The sequence below is a fragment of the Theropithecus gelada genome, chromosome 5 (genome assembly GCF_003255815.1).
Source record: "Theropithecus gelada isolate Dixy chromosome 5, Tgel_1.0, whole genome shotgun sequence".
NCBI classification, from domain to species: domain Eukaryota; kingdom Metazoa; phylum Chordata; class Mammalia; order Primates; family Cercopithecidae; genus Theropithecus; species Theropithecus gelada.
Genome location: NC_037672.1, coordinates 86,791,908 through 86,803,930, shown reverse-complemented (window position 1 = coordinate 86,803,930; position 12,023 = coordinate 86,791,908). Strand labels below are relative to the sequence as shown.

The following is a 12,023-nucleotide window of genomic DNA, read 5'->3' as shown; positions in this document are numbered from 1 at the left end:
ATTTTTCCTGATGCTCTCCTTCTCCCCACCCCACAATAGGCCTCAGTGTGTGTTATTCCCTTCCCTGTGTCTATGTGTTCACATTGTTCAGCTCCCACTTATAAGTGAGAATGTGTGGTGTTTGGTTTTCTGTTCCTGTGTTAGTTTGCTGAGGATAACAGCTTCCAGCTCCATCCATGCAGCTGCAAAGGACATGATCAGATTCCTTTTTACAGCTGCATAGCATTCCATGGTGTATATGTACCACATTTTTTTTTATCCCACTGACCTTCTATTATGAAAAATGCCTCCACTTTTGCACAGCCAAGAACACTGCATGCCTGGCAGGTGTAGAGGCCTTCGTCTTCCTTCCTCACTCTGCGGATAGTGAGGTTCCGGTTCCCATCCTTCAATACAATGCCTAAGAGAGGAAGAAAATGATCATTCTCATTTATGATGATGTGGTCTGTGAAGTTTTTTAGGGAAATTTAGAAACTATAAATGCTGCCCTTCATCTTGTTCTATTGTCTAACTTCGTAGAGTCACATGGGATCTACTCCTGACTAATCTCCTATGCGGCTTTCATGAAAATTCAGCAAGGCCCCATACTCCAATTCCAAGTCTATGAAATCAGCCAGGCCATGGACACCAATACTGCTTTTTTTCTACATTATATCAAGAAATAACATAGCTTTTTATGTCATATCCCTGGGAAAGTTCTGCAACCCAAGAGTAATAGCCAAGTTCTATTTACCTGAGTCTTCTACAAGGGTCTCATTATCTTTAAACCACATGATCTGTGGAGGGGGATTCCCAGATGCCGTGCATGAGACTTCAATGGTTTCCCCAATACTCGTCGTCTGATTCTCCAGGTTTCCTGTGATCATGGGTGCCACGCGCTCTAGACACACAAAAAGAAAATCACAGAACATGGAATTATAACTTTTGAAATGGCTCTAGTATCACCAAACTTTTAAACAGTTTAAATTTAGTAAAAAGAAACTTGTTGATTTATTAGGTTGAACATACACAGAAGTTAATAACGGCACCATTGGTCACCGGGTAAAGTTAAATGAAACAAGTCAGTCAGGACACTGCAAACAGATTAACGGCTTTTAACATTCATATTAGTGATACTAGCTGGTAATCCCATCACAAAAGAAAGGTTCAGGGTCACCTTTATGGATTTTTCCCGTAATCAGGCACAGCCTCCCCAGCTGAAAACTTCCCTCCTGTGAAGGTTCTAGTCAATGACACCCTAGAATCCCTTCAAATTTCTCTTGGAAGTGCCAAATTTTAGTATCATTCAACAAATAATGCCTTACATTTATTTGGCAATTCTTATAAAGTTTGTTTATACAATTTGTGTTCCTCACTGTTGATCTTACGTAATGAGCAGAATAGGACTGTTAGCGTTATCTCACAGATGAAATAAATGATGTTCAGTGACATTAAACTACTTGTCCATGTCCCTACAACTAAGTAAACACTTGAACTGTTTACTGAATCTGGTGAGGCTAAAAGACCAGTTCAGTGCTATTTCCACTAAAACACAAGCAAAACAACAATACCCTAAGGGAAGTCATGGATTTAAAGAAAATGAAGCCCATGAGTATTTGTTTAAATGTACAAGAACACTTTAGATTTATTCTTTCTTCAGATCATCAGAGTGCTGTGGAAATATCTTGTCCCAACCAACTGAACATCAAAAGGAATCATGCTGAAAAAATCCACTTCAACGCTTAGCAAAATGAGATTACCTCAACAGCGTACTACATTGAAGTCTAAGCAAATGTACTGGATTCTAGCCTATTTCTAAGAATAGATTTTAGGAAAACAAGTTAGGAGTCCTTAAGGAAGCAAACCAGCTAACTGTGAGCACATATTTTTCTGGGCAAAGTTAGGCCAGGAGCCTACTTCACATCTCTTTCTCAATTCTTCCATAACCTTGAAGCCAGACCAGCCAACAGAAAATCCATGGTGAACTATGTGGTGTGACTTGAAGGGTCCTGGGGATGACTTGACCCCAAAGTATCTCTTCTTATGACACCTGAGTCTTAAAACTAGCGAACTTTATGCTAGTGTCTGTCAGAAGCTGCCTCTTCAAATACGTCAAGGCCTCTGATGAAGACATTACCCTCAAACAGTGGTATAGATGAATTTACTTGGGCAATTTCCTTTCTAACAGTCCATATGTAGAAAAAAAAAAAAAAAAAAAACAGAGGGCACATATACCCTAGGAATTGAAAGGGACACCAAAAGAGGAGAAAATAGAGAGAAGTGGCGCAAAGAGACGCTCCCCAAATTTGCCTGATTTTCCCACAGACAGAGCCATGGCTGCCCAGTTTTTCCACAAGGCATGAGGTTAGACAAGGGGTAGAGAGTGCCCCTATGGAGGAATTTACAGAGCTATCTGCTCACTGAAGTGATCGTCCCATTGACCTTGGACTATGCTGGACCATGTAGGTTGACCCAGAGGTACAGACAGACCCAGAGGTACAGACAGAATGTAGCTTTCTTCCCATGGAATCTTCTAGGTCTTAAACTCAGCCCATCATCCCATTCTTCATGAAGCAGGTGCCTTTTTGAGCACTTAGTGTATGCTGCTATGCTGTATGACTAGAGCTACAGCAGGTAGCAAAACAGAGGACAATTCCTGTCCTCACGGACACAGAGACCTCACTGTGCTGTGACTTCCCAGTGATTGCCTATGTTCCCCTCCTTTCCTTCATGTTTACCACTGTGAATTTCTGACACTCTCCTAGCTCATAACAGGCATTCCACAAATATGCATCTGTTTAAATAAATAGATGCCCAAGATAAGGCAGAAGTTTCCCTGGTTCAAGCTAATCCCTTGCATATACTAGTGAATTACTCCATCATCAGGTTTTGTTATTTTCTCTTTTCAATACATCATTTCATTATTAGTAGCTTCTTTCTGCCTCAGGGACTTTCAGTGAAGAAATGCGCACCAGTTTACAACACAATCTCCTAGAGAACAGTAATCTTTGCATAGCACCTGAATTGCACTACATTTAAGGCATTCCAACTGCCCCTACACAATGATCCAGAATTGTCTCCCTACCGAGGACTGTGAGCTGCCTGACCACGCAATGTCTTTTCTTGGTCTTCCTGTCTTGAGCAACGCACACATAGTCTCCTTGGTCCTGCAAGGATGCATTCTTAAGCTCCATGATCAAAATGTCATTTGTGCTATTAGAGAATATAGTGGCATTCAGTTTCCAAAGAGTATCCAAGTTCTTGCAAACAGGTGTGGGCAACTCTCCCACGTGGACTGGCAGAGGCTGTGGGCCAAGCTTGTACCATGTGAGGTTCTCAAATGTAGATTTGTCTGCAGTGCACCACAAAGACACGCTCTCCTGTTCAGTGGGCTGCAAGTCAGGTTGCAAAGTAATTTCAGGACCCCCTAAAATGTAAAGACCATTGTTACTGAATGGTGATTTAACTTGGTACAGCTCACTATCATCTTGCTGCTTTCAGACTACTACAAAGTACCAAAAGAAATGAAGCTCTATCAGTTCCAGGTGATGTACTACAACTTGACAAACAAACTAGACAATTCAGGTTCCAAAATATCTTATTTGGCTAAAACATATTACTTGAAAATGTAAATGAATTCCTCAGATATTTACCACATCTCCACTGTGAACTCTACGCAATGTTTAATATTTTAAAAATCCAAAGCAAAATCTCTAATCCTAACAGAATTTTTAAAATTAGGTCTTCATTAACACTAACACTCAATGATATGACAGCTACATTTATGCCAATGAATTAGCCCTGACTATAATATTCCATTCAGCACAATCAGCTAAAGCGTATCCATCAAACTAAGATGCACAGGCAGAATCAGCAGCATTGGGAGGGCACTGCTCCTATGTCATTCTGATTGCCTCCAGAAAGCCCACCCTTATCAACTGCTCCACAGCAAGCCCACCAATATGTACTGAAGCTCAATAAGCCATGCACTGTGCTAGACTCTGAAGACTGAGATGTAAATAATGACACAGAGCTTGTGGTTTAAAGCATCTGTGAAACCATTCTCTCTGCAGTGAAGTTAGAAGCACTGACTTAAGCCCAGGAGATACCTGAGGAGTTTTAATTTATGAATGAAAGCATCAATGATCAATCCAAATCCTCTTTCCTCAATGCCATGCCACTCACATGAATGGCAAAAACAACAGGAATTACACAGCTTAGTACCCACTGTGTGAGTGATCCAACCCAACCCTCCAGAGAAGAGTACTTACTGGTCACATGGAAGGAGATCACCCTCTCTCCTCTCCCGACTTTGTTGACCGCTTCACATTTGTACAAAGCTGACACATTTGCCGCTTGGATAACAAGGGTACTTACAGTCTGTAGGGGGAAAAACAAATCTCAGGCCATAAACAGTGCAGCTTGTTTGTGCACAAGTACTCAGTCCAGCAGTCTCCACAATCACTCCAACCTGCCTATGCCATTCCCACTTCCGCAGTGATTGGACACTTTTGAATTTATGCAATTATAGGTTGAGTATCCCTTATTCAAAATGCTTGGGACCAAAAGGGTTTTGGATTTTGGATTTTTCTTGATTTTGGAATATTTGCATTGTATACTTACCAGTTGAGCATCTCTAATCTGAAAATCCAAAATCCAAAATCCAAACAAGCATTTCCTTTGAGCATCAGGTCGGCACTCAAAAGGTTCAGAATTTGAAGCATTTTGGATTTGGGGTTTTCAGGTTTGGGATACTTACTCAATTTGTATAATCATGCTGCTGTGCAGCTTACACATTATATAAAAAGGGCTTTGGAAACCATGAAACTATTGATGTGTTTTAATATATGATACACATTTTTTCATTCTCATGCTTATAAAATTAGAATCACCCTACACAGACGCATAGATTTAATGTCATAGACTTTTTATTTTTCTCTAATAAGCTATTAATAATTTAATGGTATGGCTAAAAGTCTATGGTATTTTCAAAGTGACTTAATATGCTATTATTTTATCACCTAGACTATTTGATTATTAATCTCCAATATGCCTCACATATTATTGTAGCATCCTTCCGTTAAAGAGAGATTTTCAAATTTTAAAACTTCAAACTCACTTTGTTTTTTCCTTCAATTAGAGCAAATTGATTTTTATTGACTTCAATTTTATTTCCTCCCTGGAAGTCCTCCACACTTCTCCATTCTTCACAAGGGTATGGGTTTGTCACTGAGACAGCTTGGCTATAAGAAAGAGATAACAGAGCATATTATGATTTAATTTTTCTTTAATTCTAGTCAAGAGTAAGGAAAAGATTCAGACTTTGGTTATTCTGTTCTTAGAAATAACTTCCAATGCAGCCTACCACGGTACAAGACTTGGCGCCAATTAAAAATAGGCATTGACTATGAAGGAAAAGGTTCTAGGTAGATTCATTCAGGATACGGGAGGGAAGCAGCTATTCTGGGAACAAACCTTCATTCATAAATTGGATCGACAAGACAATTCAAGTTAATTTAGTTCAAAGGAAGGCAAGGAAACTTAGAAACCACTGGGCTCCTTAAAGTAATTTCTCTGGGACTATAGTCTCTGTGAAGGAAATGATCAGCAGCTGAGGAAGAAGCTCGTAGTGGCCATTTCAAAAACAACAACAGGAAGTGGACTGCTTAGGGTGGTAGTGGGTTGGCTGCTGCTGTTGTGTTTTTCCCTAAGGATGTCTGGACATGTGTCAGAGCATGATAAGCTGGGCCTGAGACCCTGAGGACTGGGGCTGGGTCTATCACTGCCTCTCATCTACCAGCATTTCCTCTGAGAGATGGATCTTCACACAGACAAGAAGGAGCGATGTGATATTCACCAGTTGATTGGTATTGGGGAAAAAACCAAAGACTGGCAATTAGCAAACTGAGCAAATAGCCTGTGTTTGGAGAAGTGTACCTCAGGGATAACCCAACAAGGCTGAGCTTAGCTAATCCCAAAGTAGGATACTCCAAGCAAAGACATCCCTTAAAATGTAAGACACAGAGAAAGATGGATGGAGATTCAGGCTACCTCTTGAGAGAAAACTTTCTTCGGTTTAGGCTTCTCCATTTAGAATGGAGTCATATCATAGCTCAGCTGTAAGAAATGCAAGACGGCAGGAAAGCAAAGAGCGTGTGGCCTTACTCACCTGGGCTCGTTGGGGCACTCTTCCTCCAACTGCCAATACCAGTGGATGTGATGCGGGGGAGGAATGGCATAGATTGTACACGTCAGCGTTTGAGTGGTGCCGTACTGGTAGGAGTCCACAGGAGAGATCAGAGATTTCTCACCAATCTGGGGTGGGACTGAAGATAGGAAAAACAACCTTTGAATTGTCAATCAGCTTTGAAGAATGGGAAATAGAGGATTTCAGCAACTAAAGCTGACTTTCTTTAAGCATATGATTTTGCTTCCACTTCCTTTTTTGAAGAACACTTAGATGTGGAAACAAGAGACCTGAGTTCTAGTGATACTCATAAAAATAACAACTAGCCAGGCATGGGGGCTCATGCCTGTAATCTCAGTATTTTGGGAGGCCAAGGTAGGTGGATCACTTAAGCCCAGGAGATCAAGACCAGCCTGGGCCACATGGTGAGACCCCACCTCTAACAAAAAAAAAAAAAGAAATTGAATAAAATAACAAAATAAAATAAAAATGGCAATAAGCTAATAAACTAACAAGCTGAATGACTTTATGCAAGTGTTGGAATCCTGTGCCTCTCATCTGCATTACAGAGATAGTTCTCTCTGTCCTCTCAAGTTCACGAGATCAAGGGAAGGCTACAGAAAATAGCTGAAATAACACAGTAAATACATTTATTATGTGCCAAGCATTGTTTGAAGTGCTTTGCATGAATTCATTCACTTAATCCTCACAACCACTATTACTATCCTCAGCTTTATACACGAGAAAAAATGAAACACAGAAAAAAATGTCTTGCCCAAGGTCACTCCGTTAACAAACGGCAAAACCTGGAACAAACCTAGACACTCTGACTTCTGAACCCAAACACGTAAACCACCTCATGTTAAAGGAAGGCATAAATCTTTACAGAATGCATTACTGCCACCACCATCTGAGTCTTTTATTCCCTCTCCCTCTTCCTCCCTCCCTCCCTCTCCACTCCCTTTCCCTCTTCCCCTTTCTTCCTTCTCCCTTCTCTCACTTCCTTCTTTCTTCTCTCCCTTTTTCCTTTCTTTCTTTTTTGACTCCAAAGTCAAAACTGTTTCGTTACTACTGTCAACTTAAAGCCTCAGGTTATGCTTTCAAGACTTGACTTCTTTTTTATGTTTATTTCACATAGCAGAGTATATGCTAAAGTGAATAGAATATTTAGTGGCTTCATGAACTGATGAAATGGGCTATTTGCTGTCCATGTTTTCTTTTTATTTCCCGTTCATTTTCTCCTCCCATCCTACTTATACACTTTCCAGTTTCTCCTCTCCCCAGTCCCCTACACCTATGCTGCTTCTGAACAACCTCTGTGGAACCTGTTATCTTGTTTGTTTGGTTTTTTTTTTTTTTTGAGACGGAGTTTTGCTCTTGTCGCCCAGGCTGGAGTACAATCTCAGCTCACTGCAACCTCCACCTCCTGGGTTCAAGTGATTCTCCTGCCTCAGCCTCCCAAGTAGCTGGGATTACAGGCGCCCACCATCATGCCTGGCTAATTTTTGCATTTTTAGTAGAGACGGGATTTCATCATGTTGGCCAGGCTGATCTCGAACTTCTGACCTCAGGTGATCCATCCGCCTCGGCCTCCCAAAGTGCTGGGATTACGAATGCGAACCACCATGCCCAACCTATCTTTAAAATATTCCCTGAAAAAAAAAATAACGCCAAGTTCAGCAGCCTACAGAAGAGTATTAGGACACATAGGGAAGCACCTTAATGTCATGGGAAAATATCCTGAAGTTTTAATATGCCATACCAGAAGGGGGAACAAAGAATTACAACAGAGAAGCATTTCTCAAACTGTTTGGAGTGAGAGATTAATGAATTTGCTCAGGGGAAAAACGATGCTCCAGTGAAATAGGTTTGTTAAACCTTGAATACTCTATGTCTCTCCCCCTAGAGAATACCAATATACGTTAGTATATAAAAGGTTCTGAGAAGTCCCTGTAATAAAGAAACCTGTTACACATCTACACATCACCTTAGCACCTCTCACACTCACTTGACCATGGCACCCTTCTCACCACTCCATTCCAAACACTTATTTGTACCTTTCAGTTTCAGAAAACAAAGTTCAAATCATGTTTAAATCAAAAACGTACTATTTTGCCTTTACAGACTCAAAATCAGATCCTGAACTCCTGTCAAAAAGGGAAAAAAAAGCTCCCAACCAAGCCAACAATGCCAACTTCAAAAGCCTTCAGAGTTGGAATCTGCCTGTACCTCACTGATACATCAACTATAATATCAAACTAGAAGCTTTGCACAAAATCTAAGGAGAAGGGTCTTACACATCTGTGTGCCAGGTGGGCAATTCCATGAGAGGGGAACATTGTAGTATAACTTAACTTGACAACTGTCCCTGTGGGCATTATTTTTTCACAACATTTAAACTATCGAGGGTATCACTACTTTAATCTTGCATTTGACCACCACGAAGCTCATTTACATGGCCTCTTAAACAAACATGGCCAGAGCACACAGTCCTACATTTCACTTCAGCTTCACCACCCCAGATGACTTTTGTACATAGGCCCAGCCATGATGTGAGTGAAGCAGCTGGAGGCAGAGGAATGGTGGCCTGGCTGATTAGGAAGACAATGTATCATAATAAATCTTGGGCAGAGAGGAAAATTGAATGGACTCACCATACACAACCAGAGAGACCACGTGACTCTGCTTCTCCTTTGAAATGGGATTGGTAAGGATGACAGTGTAATTTCCTGTGTCTCTTTCGCTCACTTCCATAATCGTCAGTACATGCCCCACTTTAACTGTGTGATTGGACTCAAGGGGTATTCCATTTTTATACCTATGAAAAAGAATTCTCAGGAATTAGTACAGTCGAAGGATTTGCTCTCACATGAAATGATGCTTTGTGTTTATTTCTAGTAGTTACCATTTTATTTCTGGGGGCGGGTAACCAAGGTACTTCACAGGGATTCTGACACGCTCCCCCACCGTGGCTTCCACCAGAGATTCCATGCCACTTCCAAAAGCAACAAAAGGTTTTTCTGCAAGAAATTTTTTTTTAAAGTCAGCTTATTGTAAATGGTCGTTTGGTTTAGTTTTTCATTTCAAGTGAAACATCAAAAACATTGAGGGTCTGAGTAGCTGCAGTTCCAAGATTCCATGTACTACCTTTTAGTGGGTCACATTTCAGCTTCTCCCACACCTCCCGTGTTTCTCCCACACCTCCTGTGCTTGCATTTGCTTTTCTCTCCCCACTAGTGCACTCCCATAAGCCTAGTGATTGCTCAAGTCTCAACTCAAACACTTGCTCCTCTGTGCAGCTTTCTCTAAGTCCCCCAGGGATGCTTGGGTGCTCCTTCTCCTCTGCTCCCAAGACACACTCCACACACCTCTTCCACCATGTGTTAATAGGCCCGAGGACTCAGTCCTCAGACCTCCTCTTTATTTACACCTTCCTCTAGCCTCAAGTTTAAAGTATCATTCACATACCTCCTAAATATGTGCCTTCTGCCCTGACTCCTCTGGGTTTCAGGTTGATATATTAAACATTTCCACTTGGATGTTTCATAGGCATCTCCAGAGAAACATATCTAACATTGTTTCCCTAAATTTCACTGCCTCCTCGATCTTTGCCATCTCAGTAAATACCACCACCATTTACTCAGTTGCTCATGCTAACAGTTGGGTCATCTTCCACTCTTTTTCCCTTATACTCCACAACCAGTGAATTGATCAGCAGACCCTGTTGACTCTACCTTTGAAATATATCCAGAAGCAGATCACTTCTCACTATCTCTACCTCAACTACCCTTGTCCAAGCCACTCCTCAACTCTCACCTGGATAAACGTAATTAGCCTCCCAACTAACCTCCTTGTTTCTGCCCCTATTTCCCTGAAGTATCCTGGAGAACAAGAGTACTTCTATCAAAACATAAGCCACAGCACATCTCTCTCTGTGTATTTTGGCAAGTGCATCTTGGCAAGTGAAATAATTTAAATAAATTTAGGACACTTAGTGATTTCTATTTTGTTCATTCAGAAGAAACTTTCAAGTTCTTGCTAGGGATGCCACATGACCTAGAGGTCAAGAGCATAGCTTTGTAGTCAGGAACTTGAGTTCCAATCTCAACTACTAAGATGAGATGAGCTAATAAAGTAAGGGCTCACTAAATCATACTTGTTGTAGTTGTTGCCACTTTTATGATTACAACTCTAATAAATAGTATTATCTAAGGTATTTTTACAATTCCACTTTATTGATGCATTCTCATGATATAAAATCCAAAATCCTTTCCAAGGCTTATAAGTAGGATGCCACACAAATTACCATGTAAACTCAGACATTTATGTAAATGAAAGAGACTTAACAAAAAATTAAGGTGATTTACTCAAAGCCAGTTCAATTTAATTCCAGTTCAATTACAGTTGACCCTTAAACAACATAAATTTGAACTACATGAGTCCACTTACAAGCAGATTTTCTTCCACCTCTGTCACCCCTGAGACAGCAAAACCACCCCCTTCTCTTCCTACTTTTCCTCAGCTTTCTCAATGTGAAGACAAGGATGGAGACCTTTATGATGATCCACTTACACTTAATGAGCAGTAAATATATTTTCTCTTCCTTATGATCTTCTTAATAACATTTTCTTTTCTCTAGCTTTATTATAAGAATATGGTATATAATACATATAACATATGAAATACGTGTTAATTGACTGTTTATGTAGCAGTAAGGCTTCCAGTCAATAGTAGGTCATTATTTACATTTTGTGGAAGTCAAAAGTTATACCTTGAAATTTTTTTTTTTTTTTTTTTTTTTTTTTTGAGAAGGCGTTTTGCTCTTGTTGCCCAGGCTGGGGTGCAATGGCACAATCTCGGCTCACTGCAACCTCCGCCTCCTGGGTTCAAGCAATTCTTCTGCCTCAGCCTCCTGAGTAGCTGGGATTACAAGCTCCCACCACCACGCCAGGCTAATTTTTTGGATTTTTAGTAGAGATGGGGTTTCACCATTTTGACCAGGCTGGTTTTGAACTCCTGACCTCAGGTGATCCACCCACCTCCACCTCCCAGGGTTCTGGGATTACAGGCGTGAGCCACCACACCAGGCCTATACATGGATTTTTGACTGCAGAGGGAGGGTCAGTTCCCCTAACCCCTGAATTGTTCACAGGTCCAACTATATATTGCTAAATGTTTCCCCAGTTTGCAAAGCTCATGCTTATTCAGGTAGGCCTCTCAGCCTTATAATAAAACAAAAATTTAAAAACTACCCTAGCTAATACTATTTATCATAGTAATAATCCTAATAGCAGCAACAACTATAATAAGTAATACTAAGTGAGCTCTTACTATATATCAGCACATCTCATCTTTAAAGTTGAAGTTTGAACTCAAGTTCCTGACTACAAAGCTACGCTCTTGACCTCTAGGTCATGTGGCCTCCCTAACAAGAAGAACTAGGAAGTATCTTCTGAATGAACAAACTAGGAATCACTAAGTGACCTAAATTTATTTAAACTATCTCACTTGTCAAGGCACAGAATAATTTCCAAGGAGACCATAACTTACCATGGACCCTGACAAATGTGGTATTCTTCTTGGTCATCAGCCCACTGGACGCTGCACAGGTGTACAATCCTTGGTCACTCCGGGTTACACCATCTATAGTTAAGGTGCTCAAAAATTTCTTCATCTCACTCCCAGACTGGGTTTTTAGATCTCGGTTTACAAGTTTCTTATGCTGATGCTGAAAAAAGAGTTGACTGAACTTCCAAAGCACAGCATATAACATTACCCAATAACTTCTAGTAACACAGAGAATTAAATCTTGGCCTTTGGTAAACATTATTTAATGCTAATAACAGGGACACCAGAA

The 12,023-nt window shown here is 40.6% G+C and overlaps 1 protein-coding gene across 1 annotated transcript in view; it reads right to left on the bottom strand.

Annotated features, from left to right (window-relative positions):
• KDR (kinase insert domain receptor) overlaps window positions 1-12,023 on the bottom strand; it is a 47,369-nt gene that overhangs the window by 23,313 nt on the left and 12,033 nt on the right. The window contains exons 7-15 of the mRNA XM_025385186.1: window positions 11,717-11,894; window positions 9,072-9,186; window positions 8,821-8,984; window positions 6,149-6,305; window positions 5,099-5,222; window positions 4,251-4,359; window positions 3,065-3,406; window positions 734-880; window positions 269-400 (exon numbers count right to left, since the gene is read on the bottom strand). Coding sequence (XP_025240971.1) covers window positions 269-400; window positions 734-880; window positions 3,065-3,406; window positions 4,251-4,359; window positions 5,099-5,222; window positions 6,149-6,305; window positions 8,821-8,984; window positions 9,072-9,186; window positions 11,717-11,894 — 1,468 coding nt within the window. The remainder of the gene's footprint in view (window positions 1-268; window positions 401-733; window positions 881-3,064; window positions 3,407-4,250; window positions 4,360-5,098; window positions 5,223-6,148; window positions 6,306-8,820; window positions 8,985-9,071; window positions 9,187-11,716; window positions 11,895-12,023) is intronic.